This window comes from Pteropus vampyrus, unplaced genomic scaffold (assembly GCF_000151845.1).
Source record: "Pteropus vampyrus isolate Shadow unplaced genomic scaffold, Pvam_2.0 Scaffold202, whole genome shotgun sequence".
Taxonomy (NCBI): domain Eukaryota; kingdom Metazoa; phylum Chordata; class Mammalia; order Chiroptera; family Pteropodidae; genus Pteropus; species Pteropus vampyrus.
The window spans coordinates 534,151-561,828 of record NW_011888983.1 but is presented as its reverse complement, the minus strand read 5'-3'; the positions used below and the strand labels follow the sequence as shown (position 1 = coordinate 561,828).

Genomic DNA, 27,678 nt, shown 5'->3' with positions numbered 1-27,678 from the left:
GAAGCCTTCCAAGATATGACTCTTGCTGTGTTTTCACCACTGCTTTCCTCACAGAGATCTACTTAGTTTATTATACTTAGACCTTGTTGTTTCATTAAACCTTTGCCTGGATGCCCATTCCCATTTCCCTGTTTCTTTTTCCTGACTTAATTCATGTGCAATCATTGTGTCCAAAATCTTTCTGTGAACCCTGAGATGGGCTATGTTTTAGAAAACATTTTAAAAGATCACATTGAGGAACATTCTAAACACATAGTGAAAAGAGACAATAAAAGGAGTTTTTTTTTATTCAAAGGTATAACTGCATAAGTAGTTTTGTTTACAACCATTCTTGTGAAATACTTTTTAAAAAAATACGACCAACTTCTTTGCAAATAGCAGACACATACCTCAACTATCATGACCTAATTTTAGGTGGATAATGTACATGATTAGGCAGAAATATGCAAGCTCACACTGGTAGATTAATTATCAAATTCTCAGTCAAAACTCCGTTTGTGGCCCCCGCTTCTTGATCGATTTCTATTCCCACTTCGTCTTCTACCATCTTGTCGATTTCCTGATCGACTCCCCTGTCGACACTGTCTACCTGACCGGCCACCAGAACGACCACCTGACCGGCCTGACCGGCCTGACCGGCCACTTGACCAGCCACTCCTCTGCCTGGAATTAGAGGATGTGTTTCCATCATAATATTCTTCAATTTCAGGTAATTTGGCTGGCACTGAGAGTATCCAGTCTGAATCATGCCACTCTGCCTGTCAGGAGAAGTTATAGGATTAATATAAATGCAAAATAGAAACTATAAGCAAGCACATGAGTACAGTAGACTCTTTTTTTATATCTACTATCCATTAGCTAAAGGCCATCGATCCATTAAATTCGAAGTATCTGGAACAAAATTGAAAACCAGAAAAAAAAACGATATTCAAAGTACATTCACTAAAGTTCCTAAGTTTTCGTCTCAGGAGAAACTCTCAGGCCCATTTTGAAACTCCAAATTCATACACAGTTTACACATTCTAAAAGAGAGCACTGGTTTCTCTGCACAAAACAAATTCACCACTAATAAGTAGTACACTGCTTTCAGCAGGTATACTGACAGAAGCAAGAACTGAGAGCTGATGATGGAGATTAAAAAACCTGTCAACACCAGCGTTGGAAACATTTGCTATCGGGGTAAACAACTCTACATACACAAAATCAGTGGCTCATAAGAGCATCACTATGTCGTATCCTTCTATATTAACTGTTCTTCATTGCGATCATGACTTGCCAAGGAAAACTAATGTTAAAATATCTTGGTTATAAGAGTGAGCAGAGACAAACACCCAAACATACCACTGGTGGCAATATATAACTGAAATCTTAAAAATATGCAAACCTTTTGGCCAAGCAGTCATCTTTAAAAAATTCATCTTAAAGAGATAAACATGGCAATGCATAAAGACTTATTAGGTATACCAAATTAAGGGCTGGCCTGTTTATAACAGTATATTATTGGAAATAATCTAAAATGTCAGAAAATAGAACGTTGATTAAGAAAAGTTAGCCACCCATATGGCCAAATACTAAGGAACCATTAAAAATAAGTAACTGTAAAAAAAAAAAAAGGAACCGTGTAGTTAACACAGAAATGTATTCACAATATAGTCTAAACTTTTAAAAAGACTTAAGAAACAGAATAATCTCCTTCTTGTTTCAAATTATGTATATAAATATGCACAGGAATGCAACAAATTCTATAATGTAGGAACCCAGTGGACAATCTCGTTCTTCAGCAGGTAAAATACAAGGAAAAATTTTAAAAAGAGATGGAGGGAGAACCTATAGATTAAGAAACATCAAATTACAGTATGAACCTTATGGACCTTATATTAAATATCTAGAAAAAATAATAAAAAAATAAAAATAAAAATATTTAGGAGACAATAGGGGAAATTTAAACACAAGTTGGATAATATAGACTTATTATTTTGGGGAGTTATGATATTATGATTATGTTTTTAATAAGTATCCTTACTATTTATAGAAATATTTATGGTTAAAATGATAGCATGCCTAGAATTTGCTTCAAAAGTGTAATACAGGAGAGTAGGGAAGTGGATGGAAGTATACATGAAACAAAATTGGTCATGAGTTGATAACTGCTGAAGCTAAGTGATTGATACATGAGGATTTAGTATGCAATTCTATTTTTTATGTTTGAAATTGTTTATAATAGAAAATGTTTTAAATTATGATTGGATAGATTGGATATTTTATATTAAGGAATTGTTAATTGACTTAGGCATGATAATGATATTGTGCTTACGATTTTTTAAATATCTATCTTTTAGAGAAACATAATTATTTAACAGATAAAAATTTTTAAATACCTGTAAACTTTCTGACTCAGTTGTGGGAACATCAAAGCAAACACCCTAAAAGCAAAATGAAAACATTTTTATTTAGATATACGAGTTAATTTTTTACTAATACTCTAATACTTGCTGGTAATCTTATATTAGCTATAAAAAGAAAAGATTAGCTGTGTCCCAGACTATACCTAATAGAATCAGAACAGGTAATATATAACAACCCATGACACAGAGTGGCTGTTTACTGTGTTTTCTAAATCTGAAAAGTAACTAAACACACTATTTAATAAGAATATACTACTACACTAAGGATCTAGAGCATTCCTCAGAAAAATTTTTGTAGATACTATAATGTTGTACTATGTTCCTTGTACAATGATTCATCTAATAAATTCCTTTAAAAATTTAGTGCCAGAAAGTTTCTCTCCTGAAGAGCTGCAGTGTTTACCAGATAAGAGACTGATGTAACCCAAGATGTTTCCTCTTTGGTCTTGGTTGCCAAAAAGTTGAAAGTTAATTTTGTAACTCAAGTGTACCAACTAGCTTAGCTGAAGGATCCTGTTATATTTTCCCTCCCCTCCACATTTGTTCTGAATGTGTGTATTTTTCTCATACTTGCCACAATTCTTTTTTGAAGGTAATATTAAACTTTGAGAAAATTATTTCCAATAAATAATTAATTTAATAAATTATAGGCTAAAATTAACCTCAATAGTCAAGTTAGGTGAATAAATATAACATCTTTTCTCAAAACCATTAGAAGAAATCAGTCACTAATATTACAGATGGCTTTAACTTTGCTATTTAATAAATGTATTAAAATACTTAATTCACTTCATTCTCCTCATTAACAACCAATAGCAGGCCACTCAAAAACCAATATTGTATATTCCCTAAATAATAGAATTGTTTAGCTGTTGCAATCATAAGTTACTTAGAGAATAAACACACACAACCACACATGATAAGTCTATTAGGGCAGAAATTTAGATAACTTGGGTGTTACTCAAACTAAGCAGAATACTTATAGCTTTCTAGAGGAATGAGTTGTTTATATAACTCCTCCAAATTTTACAACTGGAAACCAACTAACATACAGAGAAAATAATATTATTCATCTCATTAGGCTTCAAAAAAATAAAGGAACAAAACCTGCTAGTCTTTATAAACATTTATAGTAGTTGATTAAAAAACTTTTTACTTATCTAGAAAAGCCTACCATATTTCCTTTAAGGAGGAACATTCTGGTAATTTGGGACACAGCATTACTATTCAGCTTTCTGTTAAGTTCTTTCCAAGCACAGCTGACATCCTGTATTTCTTCTGGGCTTTCCAGAGTCATGGTTACAAACCCCTTAAGGAATAAAAGTCACATTATTCTTGAAAAAAAAGCAGCAAGACAATGAAGTTCGAATTCTATAGCCCTTCATGACTTAACGGTATACTTATGGGCCAACAGTATGACTGCTAAAAAACATAACTTCTTAGAAACTATATTAATAGAAGACTTATAGATCATTGAAAGTACCATTCTTATATGTATTGCTATAAAGACTATATTTAATTCTAAACATCAAGCTTTAAGAGATAATTAAACTAGAGCATCAGAGAAAAAATAAGGTAGTGAAGAATTAAGGAAGTCAATTCTGAATGAGTCCAAGTTAGCTTGGAGTGGAAAAACAAGAGGACATAAACCTCTTTAAACTTTTAAGTGACTATTATATAAGCAAAAATTACTTGTTCTGTAAACTTTACTGGACAACGAAAAGATCAAAGAAGCCATATGGAGGTATTCATCTAACAAATTTATTGAATGTCCCCTATGTATGCACCAGAGACTCTACTAGGTGCTAGAGATTCAGCAATTAAATAGTCCTTCCTCTCATGGAGATTACATTTTAGTGGGGCGGGTGGGGTGGGGGGGAGTGGGGTAATCAGTAAACAAATAAGCAAACATAGAATGTCAGATAGTAACAAGCATCATGAAGAAGAATAAAGCAGAGCAAGAGAATCGAGAGTAATGAGAGGAGTAAGCTATATTAAACAGGGTGAAGGAGAAAGACCTCTCTGATAAGGTTATTATTTGGAGAAAGACCCAAATGAAGTGAAGGAAGAAGCTATGTGGTTATTGAAAAGGAAGAACATTTGGAATAGTGCAAGTAAGAACAATGGCCTTGTGCAGCAGTAGGTTTATGTCTGAGTAACAGCAAGTAGGATATCTGAAACAAGGGGAGAGCGATGAGGGATAAGGAGATGAGGACAAAAAGGTAGCATGGGGAAGGCCCTGTAGCAGACTCATGGTAAACACTTGGGATTTTGCTTTAATCCATAAAAGAAATGTCAAACCACTAACACTCTATTTCTAAGGTATTTTAATCAGAGGTTTAGATGACCCATCTGCCAAAAAGGGATTCTTTTGTTAGTTAAGGACTGGGATTAAATGACCTCTTCAGTACTTCTTAGCTCTAAAAGACTCAGTATTTTCTTAAGAAGTGGATTTTTAGGGATAGGATATTTGCTCAGTGCTGAAGTATCACCCCACAGACTACTTACTAATTATAGAGAGTAAACTATACCTTTATATTGGGAATATATGGCAGTTTCCATCTTAAGCAATCGAACTAATAAGCATTTCTAGTACTAGAACAATCTGACAGTATATGCCTCCCGATGTGATGCAGTATGAAGTATACACTATCACTAAAATGTAGTCTGGCCAAAGCTGCTTAACCTGAATATAAAACTAAGCTTTCACGTTGCTTCCAGTTTATAAAATGGACTGAAAAAAGGTATAAGTTAAATGATGAATGAAGAGAAAGCCAACCAAATCCAGAAGATAAGCTATTCTAGATTCTTATGTAGATAACTTATCTAGAAACTTCAAATAATCAATTAAAAAGATAGGAAAACAGTTCCAGATTAAAAGAGAGACATAACAACCAATTTTAACATATAAACTTTAATTAGATCCTAATTTTTTAAAAAGATATATAGGGGAGGAAATGGGAGGGTGGTAGGGACAGAGAAGTAGAGTTAGACACATTGTCACTCTCAGCAAAATGACATTTGGCTAAACTCTTAATACCTGCCAGGTGGAAAACCACAGATGACCCAGCTGCAGTCATTTATGCTATACCAAATAAGTCACATGCAAATTTACCTGCCCTGCCCTTTTGTTCCCCTCTCCCACCAACTCTCTTTGACAATTTCTCTCTCTCTCTTTCTCCCCATCCATACAGAGAGGTTTTTTTTGTTTTTTGTTTTTTTTTTAGGCGAGGCAACCCTTGGTTGACCTCACAGATTACAAGGACCCTGTCAGTTTACAATCCCTTACTTTTTATTTTTTTCGCCTACAGCACCTGGTCTTCCTAGGTGGCCACCCATCCAAGTACTAACCAGGTCCGACTCTGCTCAGCTTCTGAGATCAGATGGGATCAGGCTTGTTCAGGGTGGCATGGCCATAGACAGGGAGCTCTCTTTTTTATGGGTCCCCTCACCCAGTGACTCCTCTCACTTATACCATAGTGAGTAATAAATAAATCTTTGAATTACTTGCAACCAATGGCTCTAGTATGGTTTGTTTTGACATTTGACACCAATCTAAGAGGGGACCATGTCAGATGATTTTACTTACACACACACACACCCTCCACATATACAGGCAATTCTTACTTTGCATGGTACTGTGTTAACTGCATGGTTTTCTTGATTTGCGTGGTTCCATGAAAACTTAAAAATTAAGGAATAGGTTCTAGTACGTAAGTTTCAGTTAACATAGTACTGTGTAAAGTGAAAGTTTCCTGTATTTCTCTCCAAATAAACAGATGACTATGGTTCGGTTTTAATCTAAGTACATACAATTTTCTCATAGATTTCTACCTTATCAGAGGTGATCAAAGATCGTGGTTCAAAACTCGATGCACCAGAGATGTGGGCTAATGCTGCTGCCAATGCATCCACTGCCCCTTTTTCTTCTATCAGTCTCTGAGCTGATGGTCGAAAAAAATCAACAGCGGCATAAGAAACCGAAGCCAGAGACCTATGGTTTAAAAATAGCAAATTTTCTTGGTCAAGACAAAGAGAAAAAAATTAAAGAAAAGAGAATGAATGGGAAAAGAAAGAGCAACGTTTTCGTATTTTAATATAACTAAATGTCTGCTGGTAAAACTGGTGATTAAATTTTCTGATATTTGAACTAGGAGAGCTTAAAGATGAATAGCCTAATACAAAAGAAAAAATTATTCAGCAAGGTCAGAAAGCATACCTGATGGCATCCATGCTTTTAGATTTAACTAAATCCATTGTAGAAGGAACACCTACACGTTTAAAAGTAATTCCCTGAAAATGAAAGAATTATATTAAAGAAAAATGGAAGTCTTTACAATTAATTCCTAAGTTAATATAATTTGAATTTCCACTTCTTGGACTTAAGGATTTCCAAGCCCTAGCAGATCAAAGATCTGCATTTTCTAATATATCATCAATTATAAAATATACAAAAAGAAAAAAATTTCTGAATTGCCCCTTAGTTACAATTATGGAATTTCACTTGCAAAATAAAGCTGATTCAAAAAAAGAAAAAAATGCTATTTATATCTATCAACATTTTTTCTTATTACCCTCTCATTTTACTAAGTATATAAAAGTGTATAAAAACATCATAAAAATAGGAAAAATGTGAAATATGACAAAAAATTCAGACCACAAAAAGTATAATTTCTAGAAACTGGCTATTGTACCATTATTCAATATAGTCTTAACTATTACACCAAGACAATGTCACAGTCACCCATTTACAAGGCTGAACTGAGAGGTACTAAAATCACAATGCACTTCAAGGGAGAAATTCATGGGAAAAATGAGAAAGTCAGCTCTTCTGTCTTCACAATAAAAGTTGTATTAAAACAGTCTTGCAGCTAATACAAATTTAGCTCTCCACATGCTTCACATCCAAATGCAGCTTAAACTGAGAAAAGTTATAAATAAAGCCTGAAATAATTTAACTCTACTTACTGCTTTTTGTTCCACGTATCTTAGTTGACCTCTTTCTCTTGGTTGATAAAAACATATGCAAATCCCTGTCCGGCCAGCTCTACCTGTGCGTCCAGAGCGATGAATATAGGACTCAACATCCTAAAAAGAAAAGGTAATACTTTTTAAAAATCTAGCAAGTTGCACACATTCCAGCATCAAAATAATAATGCTAATAACAAACTATCACTAATAATAATATTTTTATTTCAATCCTGTTGCTCTTTTCAACATCCCAAAGAATTTTTACGCAGAATTTTGGGATAAAGGGGTATGATTTAAATCTTTTTATCCACCGCATCCCTGGACTCTTTATATGGCAACTTTTTATAACTCCCTTGTACGAATCCATGCTTTAAATCTAAATAATGAAGTTTAGTAATTTGCAAGGGCATCAGATTCTAATCAATTTAACATCACACTAACAAAAAATGGCTAAGAGCAAGAACAGATAACATATTTTCATACCACAAGCAATATCTTGTAAATAAAATGGTAATTTACACAGCTACTTTTCTTTTCCCCAAATCAAATCTCATTTCCTACCTGTGGCGGAGAACTCTGAATGACCAGGTCAACCTCAGGAATGTCCAAACCACGGGCAGCCACATTGGTTGCCACCAAAACTTTAAAACTACCTTCTCTGAAGCCTTTCAGTGTAATTTCTCTTTGTGACTGTGCAATGTCCCCATGTAAACACTGGGCATTCTATTTGAAAAAAGGGAAAAGTAAGTGTACAGCTCATACTCAGAATTGAAAGCACCCTATCACCATAAAGCCTATGCTCTTTATTGTTTTTTAATCTTATTTCCCGATAACACGTACTTATTGTTTTTTTTTAAAGTCAAACATTACAGGAAGTATTTAACATAAAATATAAAAGCTTCCCTTAGTATCAGTCTCCTAATAATTTCACTGCTAAGTTTGGTGAACAGCCCTACAGATATTTTTTTTCTTTTTCTTTTATGTTTTCCAGATTTTTTTAAATATATACATGCTTCTCACATATATTAACGTATACTATAATTTTATGTATTTACTTATAAAAATGGGACGCTATATATGTACTGTTTTGTAACCTACTTTATAAGTTATCTTAGCCATTTTCCACATCTATAGTCATAACTCTACTTAATTTTTTAAAACTGTATATGATTTCTTCATATGGATGCAGTATCATTTATTTTAGCAATATCCTACTAATGAATATTTGGGTTGCATCCAGATTTTCACCTTCAGAAACAAAGCTAGAGTGAACAACATTGTATTTATATATCTGGACACCTTCGTATATGTATATTTCAGTAGGATACATATCTAGAAGTTGAATTTCTGGGTGGAAAATGATAAACATTTAACATTTTAAAAGCTATTGCAAAATCGTATTATAAAAAAAGCTGGCTCATTTACTCTTCAACATTCTGGATATTTATTTCATCATTCCCTACCTACCCTGTAAATTATGAATCATAATCCTTGTGAATCTAATAGGCAAAAATGATTTCCCAATGTTGTTTTAATTTTACACATTTCTGTATCTTTTAGTGAAATCAAACCTATTTATACTACTTACATATTTATCTTCCATTTGTGCTGCAAATAATTTACCTAGTATTACAAATAAGTGTCCTAGTATTCCTAGCCACCATTACAATTTAAAGTTCTTAACAATGATTTAATCCCAACAGTGTCTAAACCTTTGTATCTAAGCTTAATGCACCCATGAGTTAATCACTGAGTGCTTGCTATGCACCATGCACTATGCCAGGTTCTGGAACAATCATAAAGAAACCGTCTTTAGATAGACAAGTTGACAGGCATTTTCAATACAATGTGATATGTGCTATAACCAGGTGCAGGGTGCTATAGAAATACCTAGGAAGGGAACCTAACTCAATCTTGTTTGAGAGGAAGGTAACACTGACACATAAAAAGGAACTAGTAGTTGAAGTAAAAGAAGAAACAGAAAGCTAGGGAGTTCCAGGCAGAAAAAAAATATATAAATAGTGTGTCTAGGGAACTACAAATACTTCAGTATTGCTAAAGCATAGAGTTAAAAGAAATGGTGAGAGATGAGGTTGGAAAGGAATATGAATTTTATCCTGACGACAATACAGAACAATTGAATGATTGTAAGATCATCATGAACATGTATGCATTGTAGAACACTAAGGCTACAATGTATAAAACGTATTAGAAAAGGGCAAGGCATACATTGTTGGTGGGATTGCAAATTGGTACAGCCGCTATGGAAAATAGCATGAAGGTTTCTCAAAAAATTTAAAATGGATATACCTTTTGATCCAGAAATTGTACTTCTGGGTATTTATCCAAAGAAAGCTAAAACAATAATTTGTAAAGATCTATGCACCCCAATATTCATGGCAGCACAATTTACAATAGCTAAGATATGAAAGGAACCTAAATGCCCATCAACAGACAATTGGATAAAGAAATTATGGTTCATATGTACAATGGAATATTACTCAGCCATTAAAAAACTGAAATCCTATCATTTGCAATGACATGGATGGATCTAGAGGTTATTACGCTGAGTGAAATTAAGTCAGAGAAAGATAAATACCATATGATTTCACTTACTGGAATCTAAGAAACAAAAAGAACAAGCTAATCAAAAACAGACTCACAAATATAGTGGACAATTTGGTGACGGACAGAGGGGATGGGGGTTAGGGGAATGGGAGAATGGGGTGAAGGGTTAAAGAAGTACAAATTAGTAGTTGATAGATGGTCACAGGGATGGGGAGCATGGCAGAGGGAATGCAGTTAGCATTAAAATGTTGGCTAGGTGAAGAGCCAGGGGAGGGAGGGAGCAATTGGGGGGATCATTTTATGAACGCTATACACATCCAACCAATGTACTGTATACTTGAAACTGATTCAAATAAATTATAGATAAATAAATAACAACATAAAAAGGGCAAGGCAAAAGTAGAAATTTAAAAGAGATGTCAGTGGCCTCACCAAAGCAGTGCCAATAACCATCTATTCATTCAACACATACCTAGTAATCTACAACACGTTGGGCACTAGGTATAAAACAGCAAACAAAAACAAGACTGCCTCTGTCTTCATGGTCTTTATACTTTGGCCAGGAACATTAATCAAATAATTAGGCACATAAATAACTTTAGCCAAAAAGTGTAATGGTTGATGCAGGAGTTTAAGAGGCAAAGAGCATTTATAGGAGGACAACCTGACCTAGTTTGGAGCAAAAAAAAAAGTCCCTAAAAAGTGTGATCTGGACTGATATTGGAAGGGTGAGTAGGAGGAGCCTAAGCAAGACAGACTACAAGTTCAAGAGCCCTGAGGTGAGAGGAAATATGGTATATATGGAGAAAGTGCAGAAATGAGGGAAAAGTGTGATAAAAAGATGAGGCTGGAAAAGGTAAGTAGAGGCTAGGCCACAAATGAATTTAAGAACTACTAGTAAATGAAACTGGGAGGGCCTGGTGAAGGGAGTGGAAATGAGTATGAAGGAAAGAAATATATTATATATGACTGCCAGATTTTGAGTTTCTGCAACAGTAGTGGGAAAAAATGGACCATTTTAAAACATAGGAGACAGAATCCAAAAATATTTTAGAGTTAACTAAATGGCATATGGTAAGGAAGAAAAGTCAAGGGTAGATTTATGGCTTAGGCTACATGTAGATGTATCATTCAACAACAGGGAACGCTGGAGATAGTGTTTATAAGTGTGTAGAAGAGAATGAATTCAATTTTAGGTACATAATGGGCTGGGGTGTCTTTAGCTAGTAGAATACATATAGGACTAGATTCTGGAGACAAAGCTAACCTGGAAAAAAATCTGGACATCATCTGCATATAGACAATAACCAGAGCCATAGGAGTGACTAGATATATGTATCTATATACATAGCTATACTACTATATTTCTACACTTATTGGCTGCTTGCTATAAGAAAAGTATTGTGCTAAATGTTTTAAATAAACGACTACATTTAAATCTTGAAAGTATAAAAAATTTATTTTTAATACCACTTTTAAAAAAGGAAACATGGGCACAGAAACATGAAGTAGCTTGCTCAAGGTTGCACAGCTAGTAACACAACTGGGATTTGAACTGTCTGATCTGTCTGACTCCAAAGTCTATGCTATTAATTACTATGCTCAGGAAGAATATGTTGAGTGAGAAGAAATAAGTACAGGTTTGAGGTGAGTGAGGAATGCCCATATTTAAAGCACAGCAAGAATATAAAAAGACCTCAACAAAACAGAGAGATTAGTCGGAGGAGAAGGAAGAAAACCTGTATAATATCATGGAACCCAAATTAAATGTTCAAGAAAGAAAAAATTATCTTATTATTTTTTTTAAACAGTCATAAGCAAACATATTTTAAATAAGTGAACAGGTTTTCAAGTGAATTTTTCAAATTCACCTTAAAAAATTTGATACACACTGATTTTCTTACTTGATAACTAGTCCTAAGGGGGACTTAACACATTCATGATACCAGTGATGGTTACCAGGTCTTTAAGTTATGAATAAATTATTTCCCAGAAGTTTGTGTAAGTGTGTGTGTAATTGTTTAGAATCTTAAGAAGGTATTTTTCTGGTAAAAACTGACCTGAAGAGAAAAACTAAATTTAAATTTAAAAATAAAAGTAAACTAATCACTAAAGTTCCCTTGTTAGTCCATAAAATCTTGTATTATCCATAATGATGTCCTACTACTATTTTTACCTAAACAGCAAACCAGCGGCGGCAAAACTGCATTACTTCCAACCATAGAAACTGATCACCATCCAATAATATTTTAAGAATTCTCAAACAGCCCTTGCGGTAAGGCAGTTCCTCCCTATGAGATAAAACAATAGTTTCTGCAAGACAGCTGCTACTGAGTGTTCTAAAGCAATGACAGGAAAAGTAAATCAACTACCTTTCAACACTATTTAGCATCTGTTTATACTGGATACAAAGCCAAAGCTCTACAATTAGTTAAAATGACAAGGAGAAGATGGTGACAGCATAGTCTTTGAATCTCCAGTTTCCACATAAAAACAAACAGAGCAAAACAAGGATAACACAATTAAAAATCCAGACATCTATGACAAAACTAAATGACAAGGTATTTTCATAATTTCCAAAACATAAGCAGGTAGGGACAAGACCTGTATGTATAGGGGGAATTTGCTAGTCCTAGGAACAGATACTCCCTGGAAACTGTAATGGGCCAATATGAGAACAGCAAGTGAAACTGCGAGAGTTTTTGCACCTTCAGAGGTGAGTGTGAGGAGCCAGAGATAAGGTCTGAAAGAGGATGGAGCACCCTGGACCCTATAACAACTTTAAAACAAGCAAGCCAATGCATCCTTGTCAGGACAAAGCCCCACACTGAGGAGAAACTGTTGGACCTAGAATCCAAACTGAAGATGCCGGGTGGTCATAGAAGCAACAACAAAAAAAAGAAGATCCAGATAAAACTGAGAGAAAAGACAGCCAGAGCTCAGAAAATGAAGGTCTCTTTTTAAAAAACACCTTTGTTGAGATATAATTTACAGACTGAATTCTTAAAACACTAACAAAAATTACAGGAGACTTGAAACTAATTAAAATTTAAAAAATAAAGATCGCACTTAAAAATAAATCACAGGAGAAACAGCTCTAGAGCTATGAAGTAGAAAACTATTCTGACCCACACAGCCTCATCTAACATTCAGAAAGATTAATTACATCTAAAAATGAACAATAGAAAAAGTCACAGTTAAACTCCAAAAAAAGTAATTAGAAGGGAGGAGAATAAGCAGAATAGTATCTGCATGATTAATGAAAGTGCTCTAGAAAGGCATGCCCACAAAACAGATGAAAACCATAGCATTATATTTCTGAATGCGCTAAAAGAAATTTTTTAAATGACATAAGAACAAGAAATATCAAAATGAGAAAAATTCAGAAATGATGTGAAATGACTCAAGAAAGAAGTATCAATAAAAGATAAAGATTTTTCATAAATGAAGACTATACTGAAAGGAATACAAGATTGAGTAAAACACAATGGATGATTCCTTAAAAATGAGAAATTCTGAAACTCGAAGAAAAGACAAAAAGGATTTGAGATAAAGTGAAAAAGGAGAGAGGAAAAAAAGCCAACATACATATAGCAAGAGTCCCTAAAGAAAAACCCCAAAGCAATCAGAAAAAAACAAATAAAAAATTTAAAATTCAAGAAAGTTTTGCTGAAATTAAATTATATATTAGAAACTACAAATTGAACATGTATACTGTGTACCCAGAAAAAGTGACCAACACCACCAAAATATATTCTAGTATAACTAACCGATTTTTAAATAAAAAGAAAAGTCTTTTGCATTAAGACAAAAGACCAAATCAATTCTAAGGGGAAAAAAAATCAGATTGGCATCAGACACTTTATTCCAAAAACAACAGAAAAAATATGCTTTAATCCAAAAACAAAAGAAAAAACATATTTAAGATACTGAAGGAAAGAAAATGTGAACCGAGAATTTTATATTCATACCGGAAATGATTTTCAGGTATGAAGTTAAAAATAAGCTACTATCAACAGGCAATATTGTCCTGTTGATATGAGTCCATCCTCAGGAGTCTACTAGATAACAAGTCACAGATAACAAAAATGACTGAAGAGACATTGACCTAAGAACTGATAGCATTATTATCAATGGATGTTAACATCACAAAAAGAGAAACACTAGACATTATACACCTCCTGAAAGAAGTACACCACCTATGAAATAGTTTTGCCCAAATGAAACAAGCAAACTTGAATTTTTTAGGAGATACAGAAGACAGAGGAACATGTTAAATGATATCACAGGGAAGCAATATTCTAGATTCTGGAAACAGGTTTCCTAAACAAGAAAAAAAATAAAAGGAATCCAAATACTAAAGAGATTTAATGAAATCACAAAATGTAAGAATCTTATTTGGACCCAGATTCAAGGGAAAAAACTATAAAAGGAAAAACAAAGCATTTATGAGGCAACAGAGACTGAACACTAATTGATATTAATTATTGTTAATTTTTTAAATGCAATAACATTACTGTGCGTGTTTTTAAAACATAATCCTTTTCTTTTAAAGACACATACTCAAATATTTATGGACATAATATGTCATCCAAGGCTTGCATCAAAATAATCCTGGAGCAGAAAGTGAGTGGCATTTGGATGAAATAAAATAATCGTTGCAGCTAGAGAGTGAATACATAGGGTTCATTACAATGTCAACTTTTGTGTTTTAAATTTTCCACAATGAAAAGTTAAAACAAAAAAAAACATATGGATTTAGTATTCTGATCCATTTATTCAATAAATATTTGTGATTTGTTTTATAATACAACTCTGAAATATTACCCACTCTTACCCACAGAAACTCACTTTCTTTCAACTTCTGTATTTTCAAGATCACATTTGTAAAATCATAAAAAAACCTGATGAAAATGGATAGAATTCCATCCTGACTTATGAGAAGGTGGCTACAACTTCTTTCTGAATTAGATCCAATTCTAAAAATGACTATCAAATCTGGTCCACAAAGTATAATATGATTTTTTGTTGAGTGCTTCATCCCGATAATCTCGATTAGAGAAAGTATGAAAAAAGGCTTACCTGCTTTATGTGCGGATTCATTGCCATTTCAGTAACATTCTTTTTGGTCTCACAGAAAATAATAGCCCTCCCTTCTGACCCACTGTAGACTTGAAGGACATCTCCAATAACTGCTGGCCTCTGAGACCAATGGCATTGGATGGCCAAATGCTTTGAGGAGAGAAAATGCCAAATGTTTCATTAAAATGAGTAAAAAGGTGTAATTTTTTCTGTCTGTTCAAGAACTGGCTCTCCTGGGAGACAATAAGACAATGATTCTCTTGAACCCCATTTAAAAACAACATACAAATGGCTATCGATAGGTGAAAGGATAAACAAATTATGATATAGTTATACAATGGAATACTACTCAGTAACTAAAAGGAACTGAGAGAGAAAGAGGGAGAAAGAGGGAGAGGGGTGAGAGGAGAAAGGGAGAAGGAGAGGGAGAAAAGGAGGAGGAAGAGGAGGGAGAGGGGAGGTGGAGGAGGGAGAAGGAGGAAGACAGACAGACAGACAGACAGACAGACAGACAGACACACCAATACTGACACCTTCAACAATATAGAGGAATCTCAAAACATAAACTGGGTGAATGAAGCCTTACAGAAAAAGAGTCCAAACAGTATGATTCCATTTACATGAAATTCTGAAACAGGCAAAACTAATCTATGGTGGAAAAGAATCAGAACAGTGGTTGCCTCTGGATGGGGGGCTAAGCCGAAGCATGAGGGAAATTTCTGGGACGATGGTAACATTCCACATTTTGATAGGGGTTTGGGTTATGCACATGGATGAAATGGTCAAAATTAAGCCAATGTATACTTAAAAGTCTGCATTTTTTGTATGCAAATCTCTTAAAAATCATATTATATGATGAACCTCAAAAACATTATGCCAAGTGAAAGAAGCTTGACAAAAAAGTCACATATTATATAACATTTTTATGAAATATCTAGAATAAGTATAACCAGAGACAAAAAGCAGATTGGCAGTTGCCAGAGACTAGGGGAAGCAGGGAATGAAGAGTAACTACTAAACGGTTACCGGGTTTCCTTTCGCAGTGATGAGATGTTTTGGAAGTGGATAGAGGCTCTGGCTGTATAACATTGTGAACGTACTAAATGACGCTGAATTGTACACTTTACAAGGTTAATTTTAGTTATGTGAATTTTACCTCAATAAAAAATTTGTAAATATTGAGAGCTCTAGTTAAAGATGTGCATACTAAAATATTTATGGGTAAGTATATTGATTTCTGCAATTTGAAATGCATCAAGAAATAAAATGGGTATAGGGATGGATATATATGTGATAAGGCAAATATAGTAAAATATTAATGGCAGAATCTACCTGGCGGGTACATGGGTGTTCATTGTAAAATTCAACTTTTCGGTGTGTTTGAAAATTTTCATGATAAATAACTTATGTTGTACGTTTTAAAATCTGTTCACTTTAACATATATTATACCTCAATAAAATTGTTTTTAAATGTAACACATTAATTATAGAACACCTGGAAAACAGAAAGAGCACAAGAAAACCAAGAATCATTTATCACCTACAACAAGGTCTTGCTTCTTTTCCCACTCTCAAAAGGAAAAAAAAAACCCAAATCTGATCAAGCTTTACAATCTAACTATTAAGTCACAGGAAAATGAAGGCAGAGGAACATGTTAAATAACACCACAGGGGTGCAAATCAACAAAATTGAGACTGTGGGAAACTTGCAAGACAATAGATCTTTCTTTTCAACAAAATATTACAAGGAAAAAAGGGACAGAAGAATGTACTAGATTGTAAAAGATCTAAGACAGTGGCAGAGTGAAGATCTTATTTGGATCCAGATTTGAAAAGAAAAAAGACAACTAGAATAATGAGGAACTAGATATTTAACGATAGTAAAGAATTACTTTCTTCTACTGTGATAACTCTGTGGTTTGGTTTTGCTTTTTAAAGAGCCCTTATCCTCTTAAAAACATATAAAATTACATGAAGATGAAAAGATGACTAAATGCTTCACATGTAGGGATGAAGGCTATATGGGGGTATAGAAAAGATCATTCTTAAAGCCTGGTGATAGGTACATCAGATCCCTTATACTATTCAATTTTTGTATATGTTTGAAAACGTCTTTAATAAATTTTTTTCACTGATACATTTTACACTCTTATTGTAAAAATTTCAGCCATTAAAAAATATATGAAGCTTCCTCTGACTATCCTGTACTGTTTAAGTCCTTTCCCTGAAATAATCACTATTATTAGTTTGATGTTCACCCTTCCAACCTATGTTTGTATATTTACATAAATACCTAAAGAATCCATAGCATTTTTGTGTATTTTTTAAAAAATAGTATAATTCTATACATATCACTTGGTAATTTAATTTTTATTACTCGAATTCATTTTTTAACCATTACATTGTATTTATAGATTATAATACTGTTCATTTAACCTATTTTTATCTACATACACATATATGTACATCTACTAAATGGAAAAATTACATATATGTAACATATTTGTCATAAATCATACAAATATTATCTTTCTTTTAAAAAACATACTACTAGTTTAAATTTTCAGAGTCGAAATTATTAACCTTATTTTTTATGGTATGGTCTTCTGACTTTGTTTAGAAAAGCCTTCCCTTTCCCGAAATCAAATAACTGTTCCTCTATACCTGCTTTAAATAACTTTATGCCTTAATTTCTAAAAATCTTTTGGGAATTTTTTTGGTATAGACTATGAGATGAGGATCTAACATTTTTTCACCTAAGCTTTAACAAATTATTCCAATACAATTCTTTTTGGATTGATATGAATCACCTCTTTTGTCACAATATTTAGCAAAGTTTGTCTATGTTTAAGTTTGTCTCTATGGCTGCTTGGTTATCTTCTGTTAGGTAGGACTTGCCTGTGCACATACTTTTCCCTCTTTCATTTATTCTATTCTGCTCCACAGTCTCAGACTATAGAAATACATAAGTATCTTATTGACTAAGGGCAATAAAGAAAGATTTGGCCTGAATTGGTACCCAAAACTTAAGTTTAGCTTCAATAAATTTCAAAATACCAACTGAAAGTTAAAATTTATCATGCTGGAAAGCTACTTACTTCCACAGTAGTTGCAGCCTTTTGAGTCATTTTTCCAACAAGGTCAACCTGTTCATATCTGGGTTTCATATATTTTTTTGCAACTTTGTATACCCACTGTGGGCAAGTTGCAGAAAAAAGTAAAGTCTGAGGATTGTCTTCAGAATCTTAAACAAACAAAAAGAATTCAAATGCTTTCTTAATACCCCAGGATGTAGTCAGCTCTTAAAAATCCCCCCAGACTTCAAAGAAATAATGAAAAATTCAAAACATGGGGTGAATTGAACATACAAACTTCATTGCAATTACTAAAACTTTCAACTTTCATAACTGGGAGAAAATATGAAGAAAACTGAATCCAGAAGGAAGGTGAAAATTTAAGGAACAATGAGCAAAGAAACCAGCAAAACGTATTAGTAAATGTAACTACTGACTATAAAGCATAAAAAGCTAAGAAAATAGTTAAAGTATGCTATTATACTTTCTTGATCAGGAAGAGAACAAATAACTTCAGTTTTGTTAGAACACTGGAGACAATGTAAAAATTATGAAGCAAAAAATTCACAAGCTTTTAGATAAGAGAATAATTGCTAACGTGCTTATTTTTAATTAGGATATACCAGTTTTGTAGGATTCGTGGATAATATCTTCAACTTGTTCAGCAAAACCTAAATCTAACATTTGATCCACTTCATCAAGCACAACATGGCGTAATTTAGAAAGATCTAATCGGCCACTCTGCAGATGGTCTTTGATGCGACCAGGGGTTCCAACCAAGATGTCAATACCATTTCGAATATGATTAACTGTGAGAGGAGAAAAATATTAGTAATATGTAAATAAAATATATATTTTCCTATTATTTTTTTTGATTTAAGTAGCAAATAGATCTTTGAGCTACTATCATACTTATTTACTCACTTTGGCTTTGATATGATGTTCCACCATAAAAACACGCCACACTTAGTTTTCTAGTTATATCTTTGAAGTCTTTGGCTACTTGGTTTGCCAGTTCCCTTGTGGGAGCCAAAACGAGTACCTGAGCAGGAGATTTAAAAAACAAAAAGATACATATTTTTCTAAAGATATCTAAATTCAAACTGAGAAAACTTTTTTTTTTTAAGGCACATTTAAAACTAGAAATCTCAACATTGATGTCGTGGTATTTAAAGAGCACAAATAACAACAAGAATAATACCTTATATTTATTATATTCTCCCTTAATTCCTTCAGGTCTCTTTTCAAAACTCACTTTCTCAATAAGCTTGTCAGTCTCTCTTTTCATATCCCCTCGCCCTTGCTTAACTGTTTCTGTTTTGCACTTACATCATGTAAGATATTTATATTTTACTTATTTGCTTATTGTCTCTTACCCACTAAAATGTAAACTCCATGAAGACAGGAATTTGTCAGTCTGAGTTACTGTATTCCTTACATTTCAACCTGGACAGAACCGATACTCAAAAAATATCTGCCGAATGAATGAATGAATGCATGCTCACCATATGCCAGGCACTAGTGTTTTACCTGAATTATCTAATTGGATACACGCAAAAACCCTATAAGGTGACATTATTATCCTAATATTACAAATGAGGAACCCGAGTCTTAGAGAAGTTAAGAATCTTGCCCAAGATCAAACAGCTAGAAGTGGTGGAGCTGGAATCTCCAGTAATGTACTTCTAGCATAAAAGTTTTTTAAGGCAGTGTTAGAACTGTGTCCTATTTCTATTATTTGCAGTCTTTCCTAATTTCACCTAAGAAGCAAAACTTTCTGAAAAAGACTTGTCCTCTTGGCCAACCTGATCCAAGAGTATTATGACTTAATTATATTCACATATGTAAATTTAGTTTCATACTGTAACATCATTTAACAGTCTCAACGAACAAATTACTTTTAATCACATCCTTTCAAGTTATAATGCTGATTTTTTTTTTCTTCACTTTTATGAACCTTAAAGTGAACACGGGTTCTAAAAAGGTCAAATTTTGGGCTAAAATTTCAATAGGTCCTATCTGTTCTTTACCACTTATAAATTAAGACAGATCTCCAGTATTCCAAAAACATAGGGACCAGTAATACCATTTCTATAATCTCTTCTTAAAAAGTCAACCAGCGAAATAAATATTCTTTGCTGAATGACAAAATAAATGAATACCTCTTTAGCAAATTCATTGTTTAAAAGCAAAAGTCATGACTTAAAAAAAAAAAAGAAAAAGGTCACTAAATATACTAACTGTAAATACTCCTAAAATTAGATATGCTGGCTTCATAATACACAGTTATCAAAGATGTCTATGGATCCATACACATTACATTCATATGCAGTAACTACTTCACTTTAGCATTACTTGAATTTCTTATGTTAAAAATAAACAAATTTTTGCTTTAGGAGCCAAATTTTTATTTTATGCCAAAGTTTTCTATATTGGGAATACTTGGACTTAAAACTAGTATACTTTCTTTCCTTTTCCAATGGAATAATGTTTAAACCTTTTACTCCCTATAATGGTTACCTTTGGTGAGCGGCTTTTTTTAATTGTCTCTTGATTTCTTTGGAGTCTTTCAATCAAGGGGATGGCAAAAGAGAATGTCTTTCCTGTTCCTGTCCGTGCTTGAGCAATTAAATCTTTTCCTTCATATACAGGACCAAAGGTCTTAACTTGAATAGGAAAGAGATATGTTACCCCTCGACCTGCAAAATGAGATTTCATTGAAATATTTATTTAAGACTAGCATTAGAGAAAGATATATTTATTTGAAAATGGTAATCCTGATTCCTCAACATCTGCCTAAAGATATACCACCTAGTGACATGTACAGTTATTCCTATCCCAAAGAGAAATTATTTTTAAAAATTGGTCTGAACTTTTGACAAACACATATAATTCTTTAGAGTTAAAAACAGGTTAGAATACCAAAAAGGATGATATAGAAATAACTGCAATTAAAGAAGAACTATTTCTCTATACTTTCTATATTCTCCTTTTAGTTGGAAAAGGCAGAGTTTTTATAAAATCTAGTTTTTAGATTTAGATTTTCAACTGCATATCCATTAAAATTCATAGTACCTTTCAGAAGCTTTATAGTCTCCTCAGAAATAGGGAAATTGGAGAAGTCTCCTTCTTTCTGTTCACGTGTTAGGGTCTGTCAAAATGAAATTAAAGTTCTAACTAATATAATTCATATTCGACTAGGTATTTAGAATCTTTTAGTCATTTACTGTTTTTAGTTTTACTAAAGGAGCTAATAAATCAACTTTAGTTAGCACTTGAAAAATTGTATAGATTAATTTACAAGATAAATTAGTGGGAAATTCTGTTAATTTCAAAAGTATCCCTTTAAATAGCAAGCTTACTTAATACACTTTCCCATAATACATTTAAGAATGATCAATTCACACATAAATCTCCCTTTAGCAATACATCTACTACATAAATTAAAATATATTTCCATTTGACTAAGATATTACAAAAGAGCTATTTAATAATCTAAATCATATTCACAGATACAAAAAATATTAATTGCGAGGATCAACATCAGCCTATAAAACAGCCCTAAAGGAAATTGCACGAGGAAAGTAAACTGTTTAAAAATAAAGGTTAAAAAGTTGTTCTACGGCTCTAAAAAGCATTTTTTAGGTCACTAATACAAAGAAAAGTTTCTGTAAGCTTGAAAATTTCTTTAACATATATACAGGTTAGCGTAACATTATCACTTAACATCTATTGAAAACTGTGTACTAGTCAACATACAGATAGAACAAAGAGACAATATATCTACCCATAAACTTTGTTATTGACGTGTTTAAAGAAAGTAGTTCCAGAACCACACAAAACAGCAATTTTCAAATAGGGAATCAGGTAGAACACATAGTATCAAATTCAAATTGTAAGCCATTTAAGCAAACCTTAACAGTATCTTCATTTTAAGATAAAAAAAAATTATTTTATTATAAAAGTTATACATTTTCATTGTAGAAATTTTAGAAACTATAAACAGAAATAAATGTTATCTATAATCCAATCAGCAAAGCCACATTACAAGCACATTACTCTAATCCTCACTCTATGCACATATTGATTTTTTTTAAGTAAAAATAAGACAATACTGCATTTACTGTTTTGAAATCTGCTTTTTTCACTTAATAAGATACACTAAATGCCTTTCTAACACTCTTCTATGACATTTAAGACAGATGTATGCTTTCGCATGAATATAGCATATTTTATTAATTTCAAACATTTAGGATGTTGAAATTTTTGGCTATTATCAACAATATCACTGTGATAAGAGTACTTATTCATACATCTGTGCACATCTTTTGTGATTATCTCCTTAGGAGGATAGATTCCTAGAGTTAGAATTCCTAAACCCTAACATGATCTAAACAAAATTATAAACAGTTAAGCCTATTATGATACAAAGCATTGTATCAAGCAAAATCCCAACAGAACAAGAGCAACCTGTACATTCCACTACTAGCAATACAGATTTGTAGGACCTTATTTAGATCAGCTAACATTGTGCTTCCTGACCAATAACAAATTCACAAATAAAAAACACACATTGTAAGGCAAGAATTCAGCATTTTTTCCCAAAGCTCCCCATATATTACACATTAAGCTCAAATGTACTTAAATTATCAGCAACTACCAGATTTAAAAAATATAAAAAATTACTAATCACCAAGAATTATTAAGACTATCAAAGTTGTTTCTGAGGAACTAAGTAATTTACTGACAATTAATAATACCTAGAAAGATTTATGAATTCTGCTAGAGGAAAACTGCAAAAACAAACTGAACAAATTCTGTGCAAGAAAATATCTACTCGACAGGTACTGGCAAAAGCTGCAGATTTTACACTAAACATGTTTTCTATATCTCTCAAAAATACTCATGAGAAAGATTTCTTCAGATCATTTTATGTTTCATTTGTTTTAAAAATGCAGACAGCTTTAAGATTGAGTTACAATAAGACTTAAAGATCATTTAAAGTGCTGTTGTTATAAAAAGCAGAAGGTAAAATACATAAAGTCAAGAGGGCTTATGTACCTTGTTTCAGGAAGTCAGAAGTCAATTCATGAGTACTGGTAGAGACTGAAATAACCATAAGAAATACAAGTAGGTGACCATCAATAACCAATTTGGAAAAACTGCTTAATAACCCAAATGTACAGGAAAAGGTTTAAATCTGACCATCCATAACCTCTACATCAAGAAAAGGCAATACCTTAAAAAAACAAGGGACAAAGGAAAAAAGGCTCAGGTTACAGCTGTACAGACTCCCTGGTCCAACTGAGGGTACTAGACACCAAGCAGGTAATATTATAGAATCAATTCTACGTAGTCTAAAAAATCAAATTAGTCTGTATTTCAGGATAATGTCAAATGCAAAACAAAAAGTATCCATACCTCCTCTAGTTTATTATCACTTGACTTATGAGAAGAACTATCTAAGGATGACACTTGCTTTGATTTTTTTTCATATTCATCAATATCTCCATTTGACAGATCTTTTCTTCTTGACTTATGAGATTTAGAAAATTCATCTGAAAGTCTATTATATCCTTCTTCAGTGTCTCCATTTAGCTTCTCTTTCATTTTAGCTTTTTTGGACTTGGGAGCATCCAGGTCATCGGCAACACCATTTTCTCTTGTTTCTGATTTTTCATCTGAGTCAAAATGGTGCCTTGACGTCCTTCTGTCACTCTGTAAAAAAACAAGGAAGCAGTGACAGGAGGGTCACAAACTATCCTCTAAAAGAAGTTAGAACAAGACTCCCCAACCAGCAAAGCACAATCTACCGTTTTCCTGAAAAGTTCCCTGGTAGAAACCCAGACTGGTTGCTAATGCCAAGCCACTGCTTCGCCTATTGCTTTCTTTCTCATCCCATCTCTTGCATTCTCAAGACTTGGCCTCTAGCCCCTTTCTAATCCCATAATTAGATTTAAGGGAAATTAAAATAGCTCCTTTTCAGAAGAAGGAGATACATAAATGTAAAAACAAACAAACAAACAAACAAAAACTTCGAATAACTCCAAAAGAAAAAAATTAATATTTATTACCTACCCAGCATTGTGTAATGTGTTTTCGGCTTATCTTGTTTAAATCTTCATAACAACCCTATAAGGGAAGTACAGGTCCATAATCCCTTATCCGAAATTCCGATATCCATAAAGCTCTGAAAACCGAAAGTTTTTTTGTAACTTATTTGGAGACAAAACCTTACCTGACCCAAACTCATTTGGTGGCTAAATTTGACTTGAACTAAAGTAATCTTTATTTATTATACTTAGTATGGATATTCATATTTAGAATTAAGGTGTTTCATTACAGGTTGGGGGCCCCAAACCCTACTGGGGTGATACCCTTCTAAAAATCTCCAGAATTCTGAATTCCAAAACACATCTAGCCCCAAGGATTTTGGATAAGGGATAGCGAACCTGTATTACCTCTGCCATTTTACAGATGAGGAAACAGAAGTTCTCAAAGGTAAGTAATTTGCCTCTGTTACTGACCCACATGTGGGATTTCCTGCAAGTTGAAGTGCCAGAAATCAAGCACCATCTGACTTGAAAGCCCATGCTCTTTTTACATCATGCTTCCTCTCTGAACATCGATAAATAACAGGTTAAAGAAAAAATAAACCAAATGAAACTATTTAATTCATGTAAAACTCCAATTGTTATATTCTCATGAAAACAAGTATATTAATCTTGGAAACTTTTTTAAAGTTTTTTAAATTTAGTTAATAGAATTTAATTTTTTCAAAAAAGGACTATTCTTCAACTTTAGTTTTAAAAAGCCAAACTGTTGGCCAGTGTTTTAATATTTGCAGACAGCAAGAAATAATTTGGAAATATGTGGTCAAATGTTCAAAATAAATTAGAGTGATTAGTGATAATAAAAACTACCATCACCAAAAATTTCATCATGATTTACACAATTTTTACAGAGTACTCTCACATACAATTTTCTCATCCATAAAATAGGAATTGCAAGAAAAATAAGGTATGTGAAAATGCTTTGTAAACAGTAGAGCTTTACATTAACATAAGTTATACAGTGATATGTTACATCATTTATTCTTTAGTTAACTGAAATAACCAACATCTCTCCAAATCAATAGGGTCAATAGAAAAACAAGGTCATTTATATAGAGCCAGCTTTGGGGTTTGAATTGCTCCTGGGCCCTGCACTTCGTAGAAATGAAGCAAGGTAAAGTGAGACCTCTAGGTCCAAGCCCAGCAATATCATAAGGTGATGAAATATATTGTTCCACATCAGATGCACAGTGCTTGACTTTCCACTTCGTTGGCTCCCATGACATTCTATATTCTCTCCTTATCTTCTTACCTCTACCTTCAATGGTTCCTTTTCCTCCTCTTTTGTCAATGCTCCTTAAGTCTGTTTTCTATGCACATTTTCATACCATTTTCACAGCTTCAACATACATTGCCAGGCTTCCTTCCTCACTTGCATTCCACTTCTGAGAACCTAAGGCCCAGCTTCATAGTTCAACATATCCAAAACCAAAGTTATCTTCATCTCAATGCCAGATCACTATTCAAAGGCTCTTTTTCTATTAGTATTCCAATCTCTTTCCAGATTAGTAGTTATCTTTCATAAAGGAAAATCAACAAGTCTTCTGGAGAGTCTACAATGCGAAAGCCACTAATTTACAAGAATATAGTGAAATGTATTGATAGACAAATATATGGTCATTTCCCTCAAGAATCTTTGAGAAATACTAGGGAAAGATACATAGGAAAAATGAGCTAACTTTACAAGGAAGGGCATAATAAATGCCAATCGAATGATAAAGATAGCACTGGAACAAAACTCTGAAGGGGAATGTTATATGTACACTGGTTAGAACTCTAGACCTTAACAGATGGATAGAATTTGAATGCAAAAGGAAAAACAAGTATTTCAGGAGGAGGCAAAATTAAAATAACTACCAGATGATTTCACTTATGTGAGGTATCTAGAGAGTAATCAAATTCATACAGAAAGCAGAATGGTGGTTGCCTGGGACTGAGGAGAGGGGGCAATGGAGAGGTTGGTGCCTAATGGGCACAGAGTTTCAGTTCGGAAGGATAAAGTTAAGATGAATGGTGGTGGTGGCTACAGAACAATGTGAATGTATGTAATGCTGCAAAACTGTACACTTTAAAATGGTTAAAATGGTTAATAATTGTTTGGCTGGAATGGCAAGTTTACCTTGGTGATGAGGGTAGGTTCTGCTCTCTGGGACTATACAGAATATTTTCATTCTTTGTCAAACATCAGCCTTGGAATAACACTTCCTTACCATCCTCAGCTGTTTTCTCCAGGTCTCTTTCTTTGGAGGGGTGAGGTGGGAAGTCTCTACAACTCTACAGGCTTCTTGAGGGCAGGAAATTGTTTAAACTCTTTGGTGCCCAGCAAAGAGTCTGGCACATATTAAACTCCATAAATACTTGCGGATTAAATGTAAATACTAGGAGTAAAGGCTATTAATACAACACACACGATTTCCACTATAGCCGGACCCTGGCAACGGTGGCTCTGACACTTTTCCTTAAGCCTCTAAAGCCTAGTTATCGAAGTTTGTAAACCTAAAATCGCTCTCCCCAAGATTCTCGCATACAGGTCAGGGTGACGGACAAGTAACATATTCAAAGCAATCAGTTTTCCTAATCATTGTTTGGGGACGGCCAACAGGAAGCAAATAGCAGGTCTCGCTGCTTTAGGAAGAAGAGGAGAGAAAGAACACACTCCGCGCCGATGGAGTCCTATCTCGCAGGCGCCGACGGGGAAGACTGAGGGACCACGGAGGCCGGGCCAAAGCCCAGGGCTGCCTTTCTCCAAGTTGGAGGTGTGAAGGTAGGAATGGGCAATGGCTGTGCGAGGAGAGGCCCTCGGATGCTCCGGCCCGGTTGTGACAGGCCATCAGGAACAGCTCCCCTCCCCACCCAAGCCAGCGCAGCCCAAAAGGAGGCGCGGCCCATCTTCAGCGCACCTTTTGCCTCTCCTTCTTCTGGCTCTCGGTCTCCTCCAAGGGTGCCTCCAGCTCCATAATGTCCCCCCAGAGGAGTTTCCCAGGCATCATTCGTCGCCGCCGCCTCCCTCTGGACACAGCGGCCACAAGCACCTACCGAGAGCGACAGCGTGAAAGGAAACGGGGGCAGGGCAGCCGCTGGGCCAAAGCCGTGCGTCACTTCCGGGACACGCACCGCCCGGCTAGGGAAAGTAATCCCGGATATTCTCGATTTAAACTCTCTCCTTGCGACTCAATCTCTAGCCAATGAGTGTGAGAGGTCTCGATTCGCCCACTCTTGTTCCAAAGTGATTGGCTGCTACAACTAAAACCCTGGCCAATCGCCACAAAGGATGCGCGAGTTTATTAGCATAAAATAGGGGTTTGTGGGAGGGATTCCTCTCTTTCCCCTTTCGCCACTCCGAACATTTCACCTTGGAGACGCTTCGAGGCTTCCCAGCATGCAGTGCTGGTGCTAGGAAGCCCCTCAACGGCGGTGGAGAGGGGCCCGCGCGCACGCGCGACAGGCTGGCACGTTCACCGGCCC

General features: G+C 34.2%; 1 protein-coding gene and 1 pseudogene across 5 annotated transcripts; both read right to left on the bottom strand.

Annotated features, from left to right (window-relative positions):
* Window positions 1-256: 256 nt before the first annotated feature.
* Window positions 257-27,358, bottom strand: DDX50 (DExD-box helicase 50). Of its 5 annotated transcripts, XM_023537829.1 has the most exons (17): window positions 27,114-27,245; window positions 24,562-24,643; window positions 24,179-24,290; window positions 23,522-23,818; window positions 21,176-21,251; window positions 20,621-20,799; window positions 19,025-19,142; window positions 18,724-18,909; window positions 18,125-18,270; window positions 15,027-15,176; window positions 7,938-8,099; window positions 7,374-7,493; window positions 6,625-6,698; window positions 6,240-6,399; window positions 3,580-3,714; window positions 2,379-2,423; window positions 257-758 (listed from the first exon to the last, which is right to left on the bottom strand). In XM_023537829.1, exons 4-17 carry the CDS (start codon window positions 23,708-23,710, stop codon window positions 480-482), a joined length of 2,019 nt encoding a protein of 672 aa, XP_023393597.1. In that variant the 5' UTR covers window positions 23,711-23,818; window positions 24,179-24,290; window positions 24,562-24,643; window positions 27,114-27,245; the 3' UTR covers window positions 257-479. The 5 variants fall into 5 exon arrangements, with proteins under 5 accessions (XP_023393597.1, XP_011370450.1, XP_023393596.1 ...); XM_011372148.2 differs by lacking the exon at window positions 24,562-24,643 and having other exon boundaries at window positions 24,179-24,232; window positions 27,114-27,357; XM_023537828.1 differs by lacking the exon at window positions 24,562-24,643 and having other exon boundaries at window positions 27,114-27,267.
* On the bottom strand, window positions 5,708-5,826 carry LOC111746813 (annotated as a pseudogene).
* Window positions 27,359-27,678: the final 320 nt, after the last annotated feature.

What these genes read in the sequence shown, in the direction of transcription:
- DDX50 (XM_011372148.2), bottom strand. Translation starts at nt 27,203, where the DNA reads ATGATGCCTGGGAAACTCCTCTGGGGGGACATTATGGAGCTGGAGGCA. An exon ending in TTCAGAGTTCTCCGCCACAG is followed by an intron (nt 7,494 to 7,937) that starts GTAGGAAATGAG and finishes TTTTCTTTTTAG; the next exon opens with GATGTTGAGTCCTATATTCA. An exon ending in CTGAGTCAGAAAGTTTACAG is followed by an intron (nt 759 to 2,378) that starts GTATTTAAAAAT and finishes TTCTCCTGACAG; the next exon opens with GCAGAGTGGCATGATTCAGA.